Genomic DNA, 21,888 nt, shown 5'->3' with positions numbered 1-21,888 from the left:
CTTAACTGTGGTTATTGCATGATGAGCTCAGGGAGCAGCACCTTGTGGGTGGCAGACAAAGACAGTGGGTAAGCAGCAGTGTGGAACAAAGCAGAATATGACTGCAGCTGCTCTGGGGGCTGAGGCTGTGCCTGTGCTGTGTTTCCCAGCTGGACCATGACCTGAAGCACGCCCACGAGCTGCGCCAGGCCGCCTTCAAGCTCTACGCCTCGCTGGGGGCTAACGACGAGGACATCCGCAAAAAGGTGAGCCCAGGGAGCCTGCTGGGCACTGCTCAGCCACGGGGGCACTGGAAAGCAGCAATTCCCACCCTCCCAGGGGTCTCCCCATTATGATGTGAATAGGTTGAAATGAAGCATCTCTCCTCCATTAATAGGAATTTTCATGTTGCGTGGAATTGGAGGAAAAATTAATGTCTTGCTATCAGAGTATAACAAAAGTTAAGTTTAGTTGTGTGAGCATCTTCACAGTGATGAACTAGACTTGCACAAAGAGTTGTCTTTCAGCATTTTTGGTACTTGGCTACTCGTAAGCAATATAGTTGTGGCATATGAGAAATTTCTGAAACATATTCTGAGAGAGATAACACACCTCTGTTTCTCATTTATTCCATTATATGACAAATATTAAAAAAACCCCAAAATTCTGGAAAGTCTGCTCATAAACAAAGTCAGAATTTGTTTCCTGGTTCTCAAGTGACCAAAGCCTTGCGCTGTCATAACAAAGCAGTTGGTGATTCAAACATTACAGTGCAGAGATTGGTTGCTTGGGCCACTCACGTAGTTAAAAATTAATGTGTGGAAAGTGGAGGGAACTTAATAAATGAATAATTAGAAGGAACTTTTTTTTTTTAATTAATCATGAATTTGCGGTGTCATGTAGCAAGTGTAGAAGACAGGAATGTTTTCTGAGTTTATTTGCTGGTTAAAGAGGAAAAGCAGAAGGAAGAGGCAGGTAAACAGAGAGTGAAAAGATAACATCATGAGGATTTATCAGTGGGGAACGACTCAGGATCTCCAGAATTCAGGACCATAAACTCCTCCTTTGTTGCTTTAGTTAATTGTGAAGATCCTCCTTTTACACAGCTTTTAATAAGCAGTGGGTGTGTACATGCCAAAGTTGATTTATTATGCAAAATCCATCATTCATCTGGGTGTTAACTCCCTTTTATACTGGTCTTAAGTGTTTGTGCTGGCCTTGTCTAAATATGGCAGGTGAGCTACTGGATATTTTTTATCCACACAGCTCTACAACCTGTCTCTGATCTGTAGTTTGTATATGTTGTGTGCACTCACACATGCTCACTTTTGTTTTAATATAACATTAAGGGTAATTCAGGTATATGTGTGTGTATATATAGATAGAGAGATGGATACTTATATATAAAAATCACCCTCTTGTTGCTTGATGATTAAAAGCCATAGTGGAACATAGAATATAGAATTTTTATTTACTAATTGTCTGTAGATACACAAAACTTTCCACTTAATCTGACAAGAGTGTGGCGTGCTGGTTTTAGCTGCAGTTTTTATCTGTAACATTGAAAATGCTGCAGCCAAAGCCCCAGCAAGCCATGGATGCTGTGAACTGTGCACTGACCCGAGTTCTTTGGTGCAGATCATTGAGACTGAGAACATGATGGACCGCATCGTTAACGGCCTGTCCGAGTCCAGCATCAAGGTGCGCTTGGCTGCAGTCAGGTGAGCCTGTCCTCGTCCCTGCACAACCTTGGCTGCACTGGGAGAACTGTCTGAGAGCTGCCCTGAGCTCAGTTCTGCTCTTGGGAGCCCTCCTGGGGGAGAGGGGCAGTAATCCTGGGCTGGTGCAGGGTTTTCTCCTGGCTGCTCCCAGATTTCTCCTTGCCTGCCTCCCAGCTCAGGAATCCTTGTGGAGCAGCAGGGTGTGTACAGCAGTGCCCATGGGGGTGTGCATGTCTCACAGGGAGGATTTCTCTTCCATTCCAGATGTTTGCACAGTTTGTCCCGTTCTGTCCAGCAGCTCAGGACAAGTTTTCAGGATCATGCTGTATGGAAGCCTTTAATGAAGGTAAGTGAGGAGCAGTCAGGTCTCAGTGCCTGGAGTGTTCTGGTCCATTCAGGGAGCACAGGGTGACTGTTCAGTTGGCATGCCTTGCTGTAGAATCATGATACAAATGACCTAGAAATCAAGATCCTGGGGTCTTCTCCTAAGAGAGTCCTAAGTCAACAAAAGCCAACAACAGCAAGCCTGTTATTCCTGCTTGGTTTTGGTTGGCCTTTTGTTTCCTTTTTTTCATTATTGTTTTTGGGGAGGTTTTTATCATCAGTGAGTGAAGCTAAATTATTCTCAATCCTACAATTCTTGTAGGACACTACAAGTACTACATATCCCTTAATGTCACACTCAGGCTAGATGGCACAGTTCAGACTTGTTCTGTGAGTGAGCTCTGTAAGAGAATTCAGATATGTGTTTTCTCCTGTGATTCTCTACCTCTTCTATCTCATTGCAGATTCTATAGCTGAAACCCAAGAGCTCAGAAAGACCTTTAAAAAGACACATTGTCATATAGAGCAATTTTCCACAAGATTAAGTGAGATTCAAGTGTGTAAGATATGTCATCTCTCATCCTGTAATGTCACTATCATAAACACACATAATAGACCAGTTTCTCAGTTTCAACATCTTTGAGACCTTAAAAATGCAGAACAGACCAAGTTGCTAGCACACCTGAAGGCTTGGGCAGTATTGACACCCATAAGAATTTCCTGAAGTCAGCTTGATTTGACTGTTCAGAAGTGAAATGGCTGGAACACAGAAGGTGTTGTTGGCAGTAGGGAACAAGGGAGGAACATTTTTGGTTCAGGAATTTGTGTTTTGGTGCTGCTGGAGATCCAGGCAGAGATAAGGGACTACATAACTTGTGTCAGGCTGTGCTCCTCTGACAGGATGCTCCTTAGAGAATTTGCTGTGTTGTGCTTAGCACGAGGTACAGAGAGGTTGAAGAGGCTCCTGGAGCTTCCTCTACCTATGTGTCCTTTGCAGAGCAGGGCTTGTCCCCACTGTTTTCTACTAAATTGGACTGAAAGCTCTCAAATCTGACTTCTGTGAAATAATGCATTGTCCTGTGATGTGTATCAGTCTGGGTCTGCACTGCTAGCATGGAAGCATCTCCTGAAGTCTGGAATACCCAGCTACAGCATAATGCCAGGTATTTCATTTTAGTGATCTCTTCATTATCCTGCTAACAGAATTCCTCTCTCTCCCTTCTGCCTGCAGGTTTTACAGAATGCTCCAAATGAAATTCTTGTAGTAGCATCTTCCACGCTATGCAATCTTCTTCTGGAATTCTCTCCAAGCAAGGAGGTGAGTACTTAGCCAGCAGCAGGCAGGGGAATGGACTGAAGTCAGATTACACAATGGTTCAATTAGCATAAAGGCATGTTAATTGGCAGCCATTGCTTGTGACATGTTATGGAGCTATGATGTTACAGAGCTGTGCCACTGATGGCTTGGGAACAAAAAAATCATCTGCTTACAGTGCTGTGACAGTTAATTTGGCCTCTAAAGAAAAGAAGCAGACATGAAGTTTTGTTATTTCCTTTTTACTTGTATAACATTGTTATCTAAAAAGATCATAAACAAGAAGAAACCACACTGATAATTTGCAATGTGATCCATTGTCTTAGAGAATTACTGCTACTCTAATGCTGAAAATGCTGGCTTAGCTGAGTCCTGTGTTTTTATTGTTCTCTGATGAACAGTACAGGATATCTGGTTCTGCAGAGTCTGTATTTCATACTGATCAGACACACAAATCAACACTCCACAGCAGGGCAACAATTCCTGAAGTCTAAAATACTTCTTAATTACAGGAAATATTTGCAAGATTGTGCTGTATGTGGGATCCTGCAGGGCTCTATGGATTACCAAATTACAGTTGGTCTTGGTGGCTTTAATCATATCTGTGAGACAGCAAATTAACTGAAATAATGCCAAGCACAGTTCACTGGCCATGAGGCCACCCATGGGGCTTTTTTTAGCAGACTGCAGGTCAAGTGTTTGTGGGGTGTGAACAGCAGTGTGAGGTGATGTATATACACATATAAATGTGTGTGCATCCAGGTCTCCACAAACACAGACATAGGAAAAAGCAGCTGCCTTGACCTGGCTTTTTTCATAAAACCTACTGTTAAATGGTCATGGATATGGGGTGTGGCATGGCCAGTTCCTGTGGGTGCACTGGACATGTTGTAAGCTCAAGAATAAGATATTAGGAGTATATTTTTAGTATTTTCATACATGCAGTTAGTCTAAGTAGTGTTGTAAAGATCTGTTTTTCCCTCCTTCTTTCAGCCTATTTTAGAATCAGGAGCCATAGAACTTCTATGTAGTTTAACCCAGAGTGAAAATCTTGCCTTGCGAGTGAACGGCATTTGGGCTTTAATGGTGAGTAGGACACCCAATGAAATAGCACCTGTGGCTGTGTGCCTTGAAAAGCTTGGGAACATATCTGTAGAACCTGTCAGTTTTTATTAATAATGACATACTTGAAATCTGGTTTGTTGTTCCACCAAACTGCAAAAGAAAAGCAGCATCAGCCTGGAGCACTTCACCCATTAGTCCATAAAGTAAAATAAATTCTTCAGTTCTGGTACTAATTTTGTTGCCAAGATGATTCAGGGAAGCAGTTAAGTAGTGTCAGTAGCATGCCAGGGGGAAAATAAAAGCAGGTAATAGCCAGGTCAGGTGTAAGACAATATGAAAATTGAATTCACTGTGTAGCAGTTGCTCATAAATTATAGCCTTTTTGCAAGATTAATTTAGGAAGGATATATTCTTGTAGGGAATAGTCTACTAAAAGAGTGAAAGCCCAGGTAAAAAAAGTCCATTAAAAAGTGTGTCTGTTTCAGAACATGGCATTTCAAGCAGAACAGAAGATCAAGTCAGACATCCTGCGAGGTCTGAGCACAGAGCAGTTGTTTCAGTTGCTTTCTGATTCCGATGTAAATGTTCTGATGAAAACCTTGGGACTGCTCAGGAATCTTCTCTCCACTCGCCCAGTAAGTAGAGCTGCACACAGACCTTCTGACATCTGATCAAGCAGGCAATCCAGTGCTTCTGTGCAGGACATTTTCCTGTTTTAACACCACTTGGATTTATTCAAATATCTATAAGCAAATGTGCAAATCAGTGTGAGAAGGTATTTGAACAAATCCTCTGCATCCATGGAAACACTGTAATTATTATCAGAGCTAGACATTTTCATTTAATGTTCAATTCCATTGCATTTAGCTCTCAGCAACATAATTTTCATAGCAGTTTCTCTGTGAAACTTGTCCAAAACAACACTGAGGGTTGCACCATTGAGTCAGTGTATGGGAAGGTCCAGATCTCAAAGATACCTGTCTTTCTTCTTCCTTGGCACTTGAAATGCATCTGTTCTTATCCATCTACATAGGTAGTACTGGCTTTGTGAATTTGGTGTGGGACTGTGCACTCACAAAATGCAGACATTTATTTTACACTCTGAAATAAAATGATTGGGAAATGTTGGAGTTGTTTTTGACGGGCAGAAAGAGATATTCAGGGAGGAAAAGAAAGGGGTAATCCCCTGTGAAGAACAGAGGGAAAACATGCAGCAAGAATTTGGCAAGCCAACATTTTTGAGGGGAAAAGCCCCATGAAGCCTCTCTGTGCATTTATCACATATTGTGTTTCTACCAGAAAAAGGTCACTGTAAAAAATCTTCTGATATTTTTACTCATTGAGTCTCAATAACCTTGATAGGAAATTAGCACTGTGTTAATGTGAAAAAATACTTAACAGCCTGTCATTCATTGAATTCACCCTGACAACTCTCACTGTCACTTAAGGTGTTCTCCATCTGGAGCTATGTGCCAGCTTCACTGCTTCCTGTGGCAGGTTTTAGAGCCAGAACCAGCCATTTTCAGCCTCTACCCAAAACTCACTCCAGAATAACTCATTCAGCAGCTTTCCAATGAAATCCCATTATGAGCAATTTTAAGAAATCCTATAAGAATCCCTGAGGTCTTAAAAGAATTGTAGTGTGCAGTGTGCTGGTCATCTCTGGTGCCTGTTTGCTGCCACTCCCAAGGTTTGGTATCAACTAATCCAGTAGATCTTGTTTAATCTTTTCTCTTATTCTAGTGTAGGTGTTCATAGTCTGTCATAAAGTGACCTTTGAGCTGTGACCCTGTGAACTTAGGGCAGTTTTCCCAGACAATAACCAATGCATCTGGCTTATTTCTCTGCCCTCTTTAAGGCTTTGTAAATGTGGCTGTTGGACCTGGCCACAGTGTCCCTGCAACAGTAGCAAATACCAGAGAAGAAACATCAGTTTTCTCACTCCTCTCTGATGTTACCCCTGGTTATCAGAAGGAAGTGGTTGTTTCCAACTGCAGATCACACATTTAGAGCCTGGGTCAGCCGGGTTCAGGCCTCAGCCTGGCAGCTGGGACAGCAGTGTCACCTCTCCAGGTGACAGGGAAAGCACCACCAAGGCCCGTGTGATGCTCTCTCAGACATGGAGGAGAATGTTTTGAAGTCTTTCTGCTGTGATGAATTCTTGGTTTGGGAGCAGTGCTCTGTGTGCAGTGTTGCTACTCCTCACTTGGAGTGATTCAAGCAGGAGTGTCCCTTCCTTATCTGGGGAGTTACACTAAATGTATTTCATCCTTGCTTTGGCAGCACATAGACCACATAATGAGCACTCATGGGAAGCAAATCATGCAAGCAGTGACCCTCATTCTGGAAGGGGAGCACAATATAGAAGTCAAAGAGCAGGTAGGTACTTTTTATGTTTTGTGTTGTCTTGGCAGAATAAAATATAAGAGCAAAGAATGCTTACTGTTCACATCATGTCATTTTTGTTTGGGATTATAATGTGCTGTGACTATTTTACTGAGATCTGTCAGATGAATAACTTGAGTACCTACAAGAATGTTTTTCTTTCTAATGAATTGTTACAAAATTGTTTGAACTCAATTCAGATTGGTTTTGCAAATGTAGGTTTGGCAAAGAGGAGGGATGTGAGAGCAGAAGAATTAAATTGGGGCCATTGCATGGCAGGAAGGGATCAGTAGGAATAGAAGAGAAGCACTAGCAGGGGAAAGAGCATCCTGGTGGAGCCCAGGAAAAAGTGGGGAGGGACCTGGCCTGACAAATTAAAATTAAAAAAAAAAAAAGCAATCTGCAAGAGGACAGGTAGAGGGAAAGAGGAGATGGCCAGCAGGGAATGGCATCCTGGAGCCAATGTACAAGGACAGCAGCAGTTAGAGGATAGCTGGGCAGGATTTGGTTGGATAGCTCTTGTGCCAGATGAGACAGGTAGTGGGAGAACTGTGTTTCTTCCTCATGTGGGGAAGGATGGGGGCAGCAAGGAGCTGTGGGAGATGCCAGAGGATTGCTGTGGCTTAGGTTGGATATGGGTAGCCAACAGCATGGGAAATGAGTGTAGGAGTAGAGCTGGTCTGAATCTCTGCTCAGGGAAGGACAGGCTGAAGGCCAACAGGCCTCCTTTGGCAATTAAAGTGCAAAGTTAGCAAAAAAATCCCCAAAGACTCTTGCTAGCAAGTTTAGTGACACCATGGGTCTGAAACAACTGAGAATTAACCCCATGTGTGTTTCTAAATAGGTCTTCCTGCTAAAGCTGTGGTGACAGGAATGGCCTTTATTGCTGTAGGTTATTCACCATGCCACACCTATCTGAATTATTTCACAGGAGAGCCAGCACACCTGGGAAGTGCTCTGGGAAAGGGCTGGGGCTGAATATAGGCTTTGGAGTTTGGGGGCTATATCCACTGAGCATTTCCTTGGTCCTTGTGGTGCAGCTGGCTCTTATTTCAAGATCCAGAAGTACCTGTCTGCACACCAGAACCCCTGCTTGCAGGACAGTGATTGTCTCTGTCACTGCCAGCCTCATCAGGATGTAATTAGCAGCTTGGAAGTAATTAGTCTCTGCAGCTGCTGACACAGTGTAGTGCAGCTTAGACACAAGCACATACAAGTCCTGATCCTGCTCCAGTGTCCTCCAGCATGTCCAGAAAAGATGGTCAAGTTCTTCCAGAGCTCTTTGGGAAGGAGCCTGTGGAGCATCTGCTGGTGACCCTGAGAGCCAGGGAAGGGGCTGTGCCTGTCAAAACTCTGTGCAGGCAGTGCCAGTGTGGGCCAGGGTGCTTCAAGGGCATCCTGTGGGATGGCTTCTGTAATTTTAAAGAAATAAAACAGCTGCAAAAGTAGCTACAGTTACCTCTGCAGGTGACAGCTGTGATTAGACTTGTTGAAAACAAATGACTCCTCTGCCAGATGAGCAGAAAGGCCTCTGTCTCTCCTTTTCCTGGCCTTAAGAATGAGGTGGAAATGGTTGGGGTTTGTTGTTTTTCCTTTCCCCCCAGCCACTGCTACAGAACAGACTGCTCTGTATTCTGGGGCATTTTTTCTTTCCTATATGTTGCAGATTTCCATAAGAGACTTAAAATGTTCTTTCTGGCAATGAATTGATGAATGCTGCTCTTCATTTTAAAATGGTGATGAATGTTTTTGGCCAGGGCTGCTCCCCACAGCTGGTGACTCCTTGGCATTGGCCCTAGATGTGAGCAAGCTGGAAACTCCAGATTAAAGATACTAAAACTAATTAAAAGAGTTGTTTGTCCCGAGTTCAGAGCTGTCAGAGAAGCTGTCATGGGATGTGATCTGGGGCCAAATAACTTCCCAGTTTTTCTCTCTTTCAGACATTGTGTATCCTTGCCAATATAGCAGATGGCACAACAGCAAAAGAACTGATTATGACCAATGATGACATCCTGCAGAAAATCAAATACTACATGGTAAGGGGGATTTCTCTTAAAGGATTTGTGTTGGTCTTTTGCAGGACTGAAAAGAAGGAAAGTGCTTTAGGATTTTGTTTTGTGAGTTATTCACTATCATGCATTTAATTTCCATATAACCAGTGGGGTGTAAGTGCAGTTCTGTATGGCAGAGGTGTACAGAGGAACTGACTAAAAGGAAAATCCAGGGGTTATTTCCTATAAAAACATTGCAGTGATGTCATCTACATAGAAAACATTTAATGAACTTGGAAGGCCTATCTTGAAGATGTCAGTAAACATTTGGAAGGAAGTGATTGACCACTACTCAAGTGCCCTATATTATGGCCCTATGTTTGAGAGAAGTTGTAGACAAGAATTAATCCCAGCTTTTCTATCTTATTTATTACATAATGAATGCCAAAATACAAGTATTGTGGATTTCTGAATTTCTTCTTCTAAACTTGAGTTCTATTTTTCTACATTTAGAGTCATTCAAATGCTAAACTACAGCTTGCTGCCATGTTCTGTATATCTAATCTCATATGGAATGAAGAGGAAGGTAAGAACCCCTCCTTATTAATGCACAGGCAAGTTACTATCCTGATCAAAAAGCTTTTGTTGAATAGCAATCAATATTTGCAGTGGGATCCAAAGTGTAATGGGAAACATTATCATAGGTGTAGTATGGAATGTGGGAGTGGTCAGGAAACACTGAGGAGGATGCAGAGAGCTCTCTGGGGGAGACACAAGGACACAGTGAGGACTGGAGAGACACAGGAGAGGTTTTCACCTGCAGCATTTCTCTGAAGTCTCTAAACTATTGGAGTGAATGAGAATTCTTGTAAGAGCTTCCAGATCTTAAAGGGGCTGTAGAAACTCATTTTTTGAGGGAACAGGTTCACTGGAGAGAATAAATGGATTAGTAGGGGCTTTCTGGCAAAGAAATTTTCCACAGTATAGTTGGTTTGAGTGGCTTGGGCCAAAACCAGTTAAAGGACTTGTGGGTGGAACTGGGAGCAATGGATAAGGCATTTGGTGAGAAGTCATGGCCTGGCAGAGTGGGAGGTTACCAGGAGGAGGCTGAAGGATGGTGCTGCTCAGGTGAATATGGTGAGAGGAGGAGAGGGCAGAAGTCAGGCTCAGAAACACCTCCAGGGGAATGTTCTCTGCATCCAAATCCTGTGAGATCAGAGATGAGAATAAAACCGCTGAAGTCAGGATACCTTAGGATCAAGATTTTTGCCTTCAAGATGTTCTTGGCTCCAAACATGTGCAAACAGAGCACAGCAAAAGAAGCTGGAGCTCCCTGGGGAGTTTGAGGGAGTGTTTGCATGGCTGTGCTGTAGCTGGACATTGCTCCTCACCCCTCCTTTAGCTGGTTCCTGCTCCCACCCCTCCCTGCTGTCCTGCAGACCCTGGGGCTGGTGCCACTCCCAGCACCGGGGTTGTTGTTGTTGCAGGTTCACAGGAGCGCCAGGACAAACTCCGAGACATGGGAGTGGTGGATATTCTACATAAACTGAGTCAGTCCTCAGATCCCAATCTGTGTGACAAGTGAGTATGAAGATAATGCAGGATCACCACAGCTGTTAATCAAATTATTTTTAACTAATCAAGCCCAACAGTAACTTTGCACACACCTGTGCTGTTACCTGTGTTAGTATCCACACAGATCATCTGGCTGCTTCCCACACACGTGTAAAACCAAAACAGTTACTGACAATTTCTGGGGTTTTATGTTAACCTTTTGCAATTATCCCACCTACACTTAGCAACAGCCCATATTTATTGTACAAAGGAGAAAATCTGATCTTTGAAAGATGTCACACACAGACAACACAACTCAAAACTGTGCAGTTGTTTTTAAAATGCATGAAATTTGGTATTCTTGGTTTTATGAAAGATGTTCTAGTGTTTTTAGACATCTTTGTAGTAAAGTTAGGGCTTCTCATCTTAAAATCTATGCCAGAGTATTAGCCCTGAAAATGGTCATCAGGAACATTTTGATATCCCACTGCTGCCACACCAGCGCCCCCCTGAGCTGTTATGGCTTTTATGGCTTGTGATCACAGCAGGAAGCTGGGAAGAAACAAATAAATCATCTTCTTTGTGTTGATGAGTTGTATCAGGTCCTGGAAAAGTCTGTTAAGGTCATGGTAGCAGGTTGGGAGCTGTGGGGGACAAAGCAAGAGCAAAGTGTCTCACTTCAGGTGGGAGGAAACTCAGAATTAGCCCACATGATGATGGAATTGTAACCCCAGACTGGTGGGAGGTGTTTTTGTTTTAACAAAAATGTTGTGCAATATTAGATTACATAAATTGCATTATTAGACTGGCTCCTTCCTCCCACTCAGCTCACTGTATGCTTTTGGTGGGACCAGTATTCCTACAGGATTCCTGACAGGACCAATGTGCCTCTAGTATATTCTGAGTTGACACTCCTTGATTTCTCGGGTCAAAGACCTGCTTTTCATGGTACACCTGTATTACAGAAAGCAATTGCTCTTCAGTTCCTGCTCTTGTGGGATTTTGGAAGGCCCACCATGCTGGGAGTGCCTCTGTTTGTGCTGGGATCCAGTGTCCTTGGCTGGATCAGGTTATCCTTGGATGCCAGGGGGATTCTTTAACAGTTACAACCCCCACAGAGCATTTCTGCACCACGGGCCAGATCCTTCCCAAGTGTGGGAGCCTTTTCCTCAGCCATCCTCCCTCCCTCTCTGCTGGCACATTCTGGGCCTGCCCATGAAGCTGCTGCTGAAGTCAGATTCCTGTAATTAATGGGTTGTTCTTTCTTGCAGGGCGAAGACAGCACTCCAGCAGTACCTTGCATGATCAAAGACTAACTGAATCTATGGACACCCCTCATGTCTACTTAAGGAATAGCAGGAGATACTCCTGACTCCTTATATTTGCACAAGTCACCTTGGGCTGCATTTTTCTCAGGTGCAGGGAGCTGCTTTGCAGAAACAGTTTGAATGATCAGGTCTCCAGTGCACTTGAGAATTTTCTTGAGGTAGTTTCTTTACTCAGAGGACTCGGGGTGGGGGGGGTTGTTTTGGTTTTTTGGGTTTTTTTTTCCTGAGCTACCTGGACTCTCAGATAGAACAATCAGTCATCATTTTCCTTTTGGGCCTCCAATTCTCTGCTTTTGCTGCAGCCTTGTGTGGGTGCGTGGGTGCTCGAGTGCGTGTGTGTGCTGGGCTGAGTGTGTGGGTGTGAGACCTCACTTTTGGTTTTCCTTTTTTTTTTTGTGTGAAAATCTTTTTCTACAGGTTTTCAAGGGTTAACCATTGTTTGCTGTACGAATACTTCAATGAATTATATACCGTTTGAATGAAATGTTATTTAAAAAAAAAACCAAACTGTTGTATCCCATAAAGTTTATTTTGAATTTTGAAGAGATGAATGTTTTTAAGTAAAATATATGCATTTCTGAACTTCAGCTTAACTTACATTATACTTTGTTTTTAAAGAGAAAAATAGAGGGAGACAATAGACTCCAAATTCCAAGCAGCACATTCTGTACTGACAAGGTCCAAGAGTTCTTTGCCACAATACAAAGTCACCTGGTATCCATGACATGCTCAAATCCATGGAATGGGCCAGCTGCATTGGTTTGGGTTTCTTTACATTTTTAGAAAACAAGCTCATACTTCAGGGTTAGCATGACTGATGCTTTTCAGAAAGGAGCAGGTGGCTGCAAGATCAGCAGGAATAAGCACTTGCTTTGCCAGCCAGGAACTTGCTCAGCTAATTGCTGAAGGATTGGCTTATTCATGGTCAGAAGGATTTGCTGATCACTGGTATCAGTGGAGCAAAGTGTGTTGCAGAAGTTACACCTTCCAGAGACTAGAAGGAGCTGGCAAGCAGGATTAATGGATTGCTTTTGTTTTGCATCCTTTATCTTCACAAATAGTTAAGTGACTTCCAAATTATTTCCACAAATGATCAACTGGGTGCATTAAGTTGGGGAAGGGATGGAAAAACTGTGGGTTCTGTCTTGTTTTATACTCAGTAATGTTGCTCCAGATTTTCTGTATATATGCAGCTATACACACATGCATGGATTTAGATTGCTGGATAATTGGTGGGGTGTGACTGCATCCAGAAGCCTGGACTGTCCAGATGTTCTTGAAATGGTGCCTGCAAGTGAGCAGGTGGAAACACAAGTGCAAGTGAAGGGGACTGTGTGAGGTCAGGCTGGAATGGCAGAGCCCTCAGGCAGTTCAGGGCTCTGACTCTGCCCAGGTCTCCTTTCTGGTTTCAGTTTAGACCATAGTTCATAGTCAGACTCTCCAGACGCTGTATTTACATAGCACTAACAGGCACTAGAGTTTGCAGCCAATGTCTTAAACCAAATCCTTCTTCTCTTACACTGAGCTTCAGGAAGGCTGCAGCAAGAAGAGAAGTCTGTAACTTTGCTAACCAATTTTGATAATTATCTAAATCTTTTATTTCTATTTAGAAGGTCAAATTGTGATGACAGCCTTACTTTTTTTCCAAGGTAACTCTTTGTGTCAGAAAATATGACCACAGTTTGGCCTGGAATTTGAATGTGCTGTATATCAGATAACTGTTATCACTTGGTTGCAAAGGAGAATATCTGCATTTCATGTAACTTCTTCCACTCTCAAAGACAAATAAAAGTGAGCACCTGACACTTTCCCCCCTGGCATTGCAGTAAGTGACTGGCAGTTTTTAATGTCCTTCTGCACATGTTTCATGATGGACTTTGGGGGTTGAACAAAAGGGAAAGTAAAAATATGTGAGAACTTGTTAAATCTCAGTACCTCAGAAGCAAAGTCTTGTTTATAAAATTCAATCAAATATATTTTTGCTTGAACTGAGAAAAAAGTTCTGAGGCAGTTATTGTAAATGCCAAACTGTCCAGTAGGCATCTCCCTGCTCCATTTGCACTCCTGCCTGTGTTTAGGAGCTCGAGTTCTTATGTATCTCTTCTCATCCTTCCTCAACTCACATTTCTAAAAGCAAATGTGAGTTTGATCCTATAGAACTTTGGTGCCTACAGGTGTTCAGAAAAAAGGTGAGTAAAAGTATATCTCTGTACAGTTTTTGAGGTGGTTTCCTAAGATTCTGCCAGAAAAACTAAAAACCAATGCTCAGACAATCTTGTTGCTGCATGAGAACAGTTGACGTTTTCCACAGGTATAGAGAGGACAAACTGTTGGATGAGAACTTTTTTACATTCAGTTAAAATTTGTGAATAATTTTTGATGTTGCTATAGGTATGTACAAAAAGAAGAATACTGTAAATAAAAAGAAATTTACCAGAACTTCTAGATTTTTTCTCAGCTTCCTGAAGAAATATGAGCTTTCTATGTCAGCTTCTCTACAGCCTGAGAATCAGTGGGGCAGACTTTCCTGGTCACCCAGAGCTTTCCCAACTTAATGAGGTAGCAGCAGCTTGTGAATTCCAGGATTGCTTACAGAACCAAAGCAAAGTTTGTCTGGACATCATATGAATCACCAGGAGTTCTGCTGTTGTTGGGCCATTTCTCTGCTGAAAAGCCATTCTGATGGATGTTGATAAGTATGTCCTCTCTTTATACATGGGTCTAGTGATGGGAGTCCTCCTTTCAGAGGTTGCACATTGCCACAGACTGAAGTTGAGCAGGGCATTTGGGACACCAGCTGTCAGACAATGGTACCCTTGGCTCTCCCCACCACTTTCATTCCATATTTGGACTGTCTTTCTCACACAGAAAATCAAATAAAACATCTCATGGCTATTGTTCCAGTCACAGATTTGCATTGTGGCAGTGAAAGAAGCCAAGTAATCTGTGTAAAGCAGTTTGTGTCAGGATATTCTAAAGGCAAACATCTCACACTTCTTAAAATTTATTTTTACAGACTTTACCCATTGCTGTGGATGCTGTGCCTCCACAAAACTGCTGAAGCAGTGACACAGCAAGCAGAGGAATAATTGAGGTGCCTGAGATTAGGTTCTTGAAGAGTAGAAAATGGCTTTAAAAGGGCTTTCTTTGGTAATCCTGAAATGTGAGCACAAGAGCCATCAGTTTGCAAGTGGTGGTCAAAATCATCAGGGCTTTTCTGCAGGCTCATTGCCACCAAAGGAGATGTTGTCGGGGCCTTGATGCACCAAAACCTGAATCCTCAGCCAGGAGGATGGTGAGCAGCTGGAGGACCAGGCCAGCAGACATTGTGTGCTGTGTGACAAGAAGCAGCTCCAAGGTGTGCCCCTGCAGCCCAGTTTGCCCAGGTGTGGGAAGGGATATGGGGTAAGAGCAGCAGCCCTGCCTAAACAGCATGACCAGGGGTGCTGAGCACCAGCACTGCTCTCACTGCAGAGAGGAAAAGAAAACCACAGACCTCCACAACCTGAGCTTGTTTGGAGGGGTCACCCTTGCTCAGTGCTGCGAGCTCACAGCTGGATCCATGCCTTGCTTTGAGCCCCCAGCTTAGGAGAGAGGTGGGAAGACTGGAGTGGAGGGTGAGTGTTGGGCTGGGGCTGCTGGGCAGGCGAGGCAGGCACAGGAGGCAGAAAGGCTCCACCTGCAGCTGCTGCTCCCGGAGTGCCAGGGGAGATGGAGCTACAGGCAGCACCGGCCACGGGGGAGGGAGGGGGGAGGGAGTGGGCTGGGCTGGGCTGACGCTCCCCTGGCACTGCCCGCGCTGCCATGGCAGCCTTGGGGTCCTGCCAGCTGCTGCACAAGGCCCTGGAAGGGAGCTGCAGTTCAGGCCCTGCAGCAGCACCTCAGCTCTTGGGGGAGGTGTGAGCAAAGGTGAGTCCGGGTTTGGGGCACTGCAGCTCTGCTGTCGGGGCTGTCCTGGGCTGGAGCAGCAGAGCCTGGTACAAACCTCTCTCTGTGGTGCAGGTTGGCCAGCACTTGGATCCAGGTTGATTAGAAGCCATCTGTAGCACTTTGTGCTTAGGACAGCTGCTCAAAGAACCCTGTTGTGCAGAAGGATGGCTGCAAAGAAAAAGGAGGTAGTGCTGCAGGTCAGTAGTAGCCAGGCCTTTAGCAGACCTTGTAAACTCTCAGTAAGTGCAAAGGATGGAGTTCAGTCTTGGGGTATCTCAGATTCTGCTGGCGAAGCTCCGCTGCGAGGTCCTTGTGGGGAAGAGGCGTCCCTGGAGGCAGGTGGGACATGTGGGAGGACCTTGCAGCTCACATGTGTCCCCAGTCAGGGCTGTGGGGTGCAGAGGGAGCTGCTGCAGGTTGTGGTTGGGGCCTAGCACAGGTTTGGCTGCTGTCAGAGACCAAAATACCTCTGTTTTGTACATTAATAGCTCAGAGGACATTTTAGGAGTTTGTGTGGGGCTGGCACATGTCCTGGATGGCAAGAATTACTGGATGTTTCTGACCAGGTCATGCATTCAGACAGATTGCTGTAAAGGTAGAAAAGCTAGAAGGTACAAGAAAGACTCAAAGGCTGAACAATCTATTTTCTCAGTGATGTGTAAAGGAATTTTTCCTGTTTTTACTGTTCAGGTGACCTAGTGATGCTTTATAACTACTTCATGGGGAGAAGGGGGTTTTAAGAGCAGTTCACAACACAAAAACATTGAAAACCAAGAATGGGTTCTGCAGATCTGCTCCAAATTTTGAGAGCAGTTCAGTCTTCACAAGAGAGAAATAATGAAAGCTATTATGGGCTCTATGACCTTGCTTCTTCCCTGTTTACACTGGGAAATGTGAACATGTGTAACCAGGAAAGAGGGGTACTGTATGAAGGTAGGAATAGTTTCTGTTGCTACTTGTCCAGATGTGTTCCTGTGGGATGGGGAACTTGACATCAACTAGACTGTGCCCCATTGGCATTGAAGGGAAATCCAGGTCTACATCTGCACAGCTGGGATTTTTTACATCTGCAGATGAAAGCTGAACCTGTGTAGGACATGAGGGGATGTCCTGGAAGGGATCTGCTTTTGTTAGAGAAAAGCCAAGTCCAAGCAGCCTCAGGATATCCAAATTAGCAAAGCACCTTGAAGAGTGCCAGCATTTGAACTTATGGCCAAATTCATTATCACAAAATACTGTGATAAATCATTTACACTCATTAGCATTCTGTGGAACACTCTGAGGGTGGTCCCACCACCGGGAATAAATAATTAAATGTTGTAGTTCTGCAGGTGTTCTCTGAGAAAATGAAGCTTGGGGTCATGTGCTGAACAGGCAAATAAACAGAGGTGTCTGAACAGCTCCCTGTTCCCTGAGTGAGACAAGGCCCTGGAGAAACTGCCCTCTGTGACCCCCAGTGACACAGCTCTGAACACCGGGGAGAGGGCATTTCATTTGCACTGCAGTTTCCACTCTTGCAATTCTTGGCTGTGAGGTTTTAGCAGCCCTTCAATGCCCATTTGTGTAATTATTGTGAAATAGCTGGCCTTGGTGCAAGTTACTGTCTTCCACTGCAGTCTCAATGTAGCTGGGGTTGATGATACCCACTGAGGAAGGAATCAGGAATCTTCATTGTTCAGGATGAACAAAACCAGATCTTGTATTTCTCCAGAAGCCTTTTTTATTTTAATTTGCTGTGTTTTTCTAAGTACATCCTGAAGGGCAAGTCCTGGAAGATGGGGAAAATGTGGAGGATTGTATCCTTTCTAATAACAGTATTGGGAGTGTGGGATAATAGAGTGGGTGGTGCTGTGTGTGGAATGGTCTAGGGCATCCTTGACAGGGTCAATCCCTGAGCAAGCTGATCTAATGCTGAGTTTTGTGCAGGAGATTAGATGAAGGACTCCACAGGCCCTTCCCAGCCTAGAACTTTGTGTTCTCTGCTCACTGTGCTTTGGAAGTCTTTAGGTAACAGCAGGGAATTCAGGTAAGGACATGCTGGGTTCAGACCACCCTCTAATGCCCAGACATCATGGAAATTGTGTATTTGCTAGTTTAGTTTATCAAGGCTGAAACATCTCAAATAGTAGAGTTTGTGTGCAGGCAAGGTGAGAAACTGCTGCTGGAGAATCAGGTGGTTCATAAGCCCTGTGAGGACTAGGCCTGAACGAGGTGTGGTTCAACTGGAACTCTGGGCAGGCAGATGGAGACCCTGACAGGGGCTGTGGGTTTGGGATCCCAGTTTGGGGCCCTCAGCTGAGCCTGGGACCCCCAGGCAGCCACTGTTCCAGTAGTGCCACTAAACAGGGGAGGACTTGCCCTTGGCTGGGTGCTGCTGCCCTTTCCCTCTGCCTTTTCTTGGACCTTGTGAGACATCCTGAGAGAAACACAGTCAGAGGAGTTTCCTGAGTGCTCAGGTAATGCCTCTTCAGGCAGCTGTGTCCCTCTGGAGTGATTTGTCAATATGTTTGCAGCAACTGGGTAGTCCCTGATGAATTACTGTGGCTTTTACTGTGTTTTTCAATCTTCCACACAGATTAACATTACTAGCCAGGAGCTTTGGGAAGAAGTGCTGTGTCTCAAAGGACTCATTGGTAAGGGTTTGGTCAGCACACTGAATTGCTCTTGTTCTGTGTTGAGAGGGTGCCAGGACTGTTAGAAATTACTGGTGTTAAGGATGTTTAACCAGTCTCTCCATGCCCCTTACCCTGAATGGAAGAAAAAACATATTCTAACCAAGTTGAGACCAGCAGGAGGCTGTGGAACATTCATTTATGTGGGACAGTCATCCTGCAATCCAAGCAGTGCTGGTCCAGTCTCCACTGCTTGGAACAGGACTGTCCCCAGCACAAGGAACAGCCCTGGCTCCCAAGGTTCTTGGGAAAACCTCATGTGCTCTACCTCTGCAGCAGTTTTCCCTGGGAAATCTGCTATCTCCAAGGTCACAGCCATGTCCATGTTTCTACTTGAGACTCCTCCACATTATTCTTGGCTTGTTATTTTGTAATGTAATTCTGTCCTCTGATGCAGCATTTCAAACCTTGCAAGGGTTTCCAGTTCAGAGCTGAATCCAGCCCTTCTAGCACGTGGTCTATTGGTCTGTGTCTAACCTGACCCATTTGTGCCTCCTTCTGACCCATTTTCCTGCTTGCAGTTGTTGATGTGTTTCAAGCCTGGTGTGGCCCATGCAAACCAGTAGTGAATCTGTTCCAAAAAATCAAGAATGAAGTTGGCAGCAATCTCCTGCATTTTGCTGTGGTAAGATCTCACTTGGCACTGCTTGAAAATACCCAGTCCTCTGAAATCAGCTGAGGTCCAAGGGCTGAAATCACTTCTCTTTCCAATATTTAGCCCAAACCATAGCAGTGCAGGAGTTGCAGCTGCTGGGAGTGAACTTGCCACATACAGAATCTTGGGCATATCTATAAGAATTCATATAATTAAGGATTTTCAGGCTTCAACTGCTCTATGCTTTCTAGATTTTCTACTTAAGCAAGTTACATTAGACAGAGCTATTAACACATTGCCTCTGATGTACAGGGAGGGGCTGAAGGAGCTGGATTTGGTCACCCTGGAGAGGAAAAGGGACAGATATCCAGTGGGGGAGGATGGAGAAGGCAGAGACTGACGTCTGTCACGGAAACACAGCAACAGGACATGAGATAATGGGATAAGCTGCAGCAGGGAAAGGTCCAAGTAAATAGAAAGGTATTCAGGTGGGTGTGTATTAGAAAAGTATTCAGGTGGGAGTGTAGGACACTGGGACAAGTTCCCAGAGTGCTGTGCAGAGCTGATTCTTGGAAAAGCTCAAAACTGACACAACCTCCTGTATCACTGAGAGCAGCCCTGGCCTGGGCAGGTTCTGGGGCTGGAGCCCTTCACGAGTCCCTCCTTGCCTCAGCCATGGTGACTCTGTTCTGGTGGCAGCTTGGACTGAGGACAGAGCTGAGGACAGTGAGGTTTCTCATAGCTCAGCTCCTGTCTCTGCTGCCTCTGCAGCTCCTCCTGGCACTTCTCAGCCTCATGGGCAGGAGTCCTGAATTCACTGTTCGGGCTTTTTCTCTGGGACTCACCCAGGCAAGCTGCTGGGAATAGATATCCCTGTCCCACAGGAGTGCTGCTCCAGCTCCTGCAGGTGACATCTGCCTGCTTCTCAGGCTCTGGAAGTGAGCTGTGAGCTGGTTGTGCCCCTGCTTCCTACCAGTGTCATTTTGTCCCCTAAGTCTGGGGCCCAGAGGTGTTTTCCTGTGTGGGAGGTGAGTACCAGCCAGCTGAGGGTGTCTGAGTCCAGACACTTGTGTGTGCATCCCTCTGGAGCAGAAAAGCTTTTCTAGAAACACCTATTTTATTTTACATTCCTTTTAGGCTGAAGTTGATTCCATTGATGCTCTGGAAAAATACAGAGGACAATGTGAGCCTGTCTTTCTCTTTTATAGAGTGAGTGAAAATATTTTCCCAGTGGTTGCATAGCAATAAATATGATGTGCTGGTGGGAACAACAGTCCTTTGGGGAGGATGTTTTATTTCTTTAACATGTTATGGAACAATTTTATTTTCTCTGTATCTGCTGGTAATCAAATGCTGTGCAGATAAGAATATACAGCCACTGTGCTGCCCTGTGGAGCCTTCAGGTTCAGCCTGCTGCTTCTGCAGGAGCTCACTCCTCTCACAAGCTGCATTGCTTCATCCTGAGATTGATGAGGGGGCACAAAGCATGTTGTTCCAAAGTTTCCCTCTTGCTGTGGAGCAGAGCAGCTCTGAGGGGAGGAGGGCCTGGTACATATAGTGTGGGTGATGTGCTGCTGAGGGGAATTCCAGAGCCCAGAGAACACAACCTGAGCACTTGCTGACTGATTTTGCTTTCCACACCTTCCAGGGAGGACAATTAGTGGCTGTTGTAAGAGGAGCAGATGCACCATTGCTGCAGAAGACCATCCTGAAACAGCTGGCAGGGGAAAGGAAGGGATTCCATGGAGGAGAGCCTGTGGTGGTAATGGGTCACTGAAGCTTCAGACACCTGTAGATGTGCACTGGCTTTGTGTGTGTGGTCTGAAGTCATGACATTTCTCAGGAGTAAAACTGTCTCACCTCTGTGTGACCTGCTGCTCCTAAGGCATCTCTAAAGCCTGCAGCTCAGCTCTCTGCTGATGTTGCTGGCCTGCTCCTGGGAATGCTCTTCCCCCAGTTCTTGCTGTGCAGTGACTGAGAGCTCAACAGGTGACCCTGGAGAGGCAGATCCTCTGCTGTCCCTGTGAGCTGGCCTGGCCCAGGACAGCAGGAGGGAGAGCTGGGATGTGGGGCCCTGCCTGGCACAGGGTCACCTGGAGGGGAGGTGTGGGGTGTTCCTGTCCCATCCATGTGCTCTTGCTGCTAGGTGCCAGACAGAGCCTTCTCCAGAGAGCAGGGAAGCACAGCTCCCCTTCAGGAGGAACAGTGGGGAGGACTAACAGGTAAGGCAAGGCACGGGTGTAGGATGTTCTCTGGGCCTTGAGTTGGAACCTTTAAAAGCTGGAACCCCCAGCAGGGATCCAGCTGCTGCTGGGACACCAGAGGGGCCATTCCTCCACCTGGGCACATGGGGAGATGTTGTATTGCACTAAAAGAGACTCGGATCTTACAGGGAGAGTTACCTTGACACATACCCATAGTTTGGGTGTCTGGCATTGTGAAACTGGGGGTATTTATCTTTCCAATGTGTTTTATCTTATATTTGCCCCCCCTGCCCTTAGAGGGCCCTTGGAGACCCCACATAGCTTTCTGTTTCCAGGTGGTTTTTAAAAGAAAACACAAGTGCTTGGGCTCCAAATCTGCTTATACCATCTCCTGCCTTGTCTAAAATTGGCCATCAATTCCCAAAGGCTTTTGCATCTTCTCCTAAAAGGGACATTTTGTTCTGGAACAATACTGCATCCTGGCCCTGTGCACACCAAATCTTAGGCTCCAGAATATGGGGAATCGAAGCAAAACGCTCCTGGCTTTAGCTGAAGCACTATGGGATGAAGGGGCGTGAAGGATGTTGGTTTCTGCCTCTCCTTTCTGCGCCTATTGTTAATTTCGTTCATTTTCCTCCCTCGGAGGCTGACGCACCCATCGGGTCCGGGATGACAACCACAGCCGTGGAGCAGATGCGAGCTTTTTCAATAAATACAAGGTTTTCCCGCAGCAGCAGCACCGGTTCCGTGTCCTTGGTGTCCCTCTGTGCCCCCCCCCCCCGGTCCTCACCTGCGGCGCGCGGCCCCTTTAAGGCTGGGCGGGGG

General features: G+C 45.2%; 2 protein-coding genes across 8 annotated transcripts in view; both read left to right on the top strand.

Moving 5' to 3' along the window:
• The window catches only part of ARMC8 (armadillo repeat containing 8), a 62,865-nt gene extending 48,764 nt beyond the window's left edge, over nucleotides 1–14,101 (top strand). For all 5 annotated transcript variants that reach the window (XM_054639014.2, XM_054639012.2, XM_054639013.2 and 2 more), the window contains 11 exons: nucleotides 150–245; nucleotides 1,618–1,700; nucleotides 1,965–2,046; nucleotides 3,256–3,342; nucleotides 4,333–4,425; nucleotides 4,890–5,039; nucleotides 6,688–6,783; nucleotides 8,730–8,825; nucleotides 9,294–9,366; nucleotides 10,268–10,361; nucleotides 11,606–14,101. In XM_054639014.2, the coding sequence (XP_054494989.2) occupies nucleotides 150–245; nucleotides 1,618–1,700; nucleotides 1,965–2,046; nucleotides 3,256–3,342; nucleotides 4,333–4,425; nucleotides 4,890–5,039; nucleotides 6,688–6,783; nucleotides 8,730–8,825; nucleotides 9,294–9,366; nucleotides 10,268–10,361; nucleotides 11,606–11,639 (984 nt within the window). In that variant the 3' untranslated portion in view covers nucleotides 11,640–14,101. The remainder of the gene's footprint in view (nucleotides 1–149; nucleotides 246–1,617; nucleotides 1,701–1,964; nucleotides 2,047–3,255; nucleotides 3,343–4,332; nucleotides 4,426–4,889; nucleotides 5,040–6,687; nucleotides 6,784–8,729; nucleotides 8,826–9,293; nucleotides 9,367–10,267; nucleotides 10,362–11,605) is intronic.
• A 1,353-nt stretch (nucleotides 14,102–15,454) lies between these two features.
• NME9 (NME/NM23 family member 9) lies at nucleotides 15,455–21,838 on the top strand. 3 transcript variants are annotated; one of them, XM_077183768.1, is made up of 8 exons: nucleotides 15,455–15,571; nucleotides 15,665–15,789; nucleotides 18,168–18,225; nucleotides 18,786–18,889; nucleotides 19,997–20,042; nucleotides 20,508–20,621; nucleotides 21,006–21,081; nucleotides 21,709–21,838. In XM_077183768.1, exons 2-8 carry the CDS (start codon nucleotides 15,757–15,759, stop codon nucleotides 21,734–21,736), a joined length of 459 nt encoding a protein of 152 aa, XP_077039883.1. In that variant the 5' UTR covers nucleotides 15,455–15,571; nucleotides 15,665–15,756; the 3' UTR covers nucleotides 21,737–21,838. The 3 variants fall into 3 exon arrangements, with proteins under 3 accessions (XP_077039883.1, XP_054495641.2, XP_054495640.2); XM_054639666.2 differs by having other exon boundaries at nucleotides 19,997–20,068; nucleotides 21,709–21,823; XM_054639665.2 differs by lacking the exon at nucleotides 21,709–21,838 and having other exon boundaries at nucleotides 19,997–20,068; nucleotides 21,006–21,696.
• The last annotated feature ends 50 nt before the right edge of the window (nucleotides 21,839–21,888 follow it).

This window comes from Agelaius phoeniceus, chromosome 10 (assembly GCF_051311805.1).
Source record: "Agelaius phoeniceus isolate bAgePho1 chromosome 10, bAgePho1.hap1, whole genome shotgun sequence".
In the NCBI taxonomy this organism is placed as follows: Eukaryota; Metazoa; Chordata; class Aves; order Passeriformes; family Icteridae; genus Agelaius; species Agelaius phoeniceus.
This window is presented reverse-complemented; position numbering and strand designations above follow the sequence as displayed.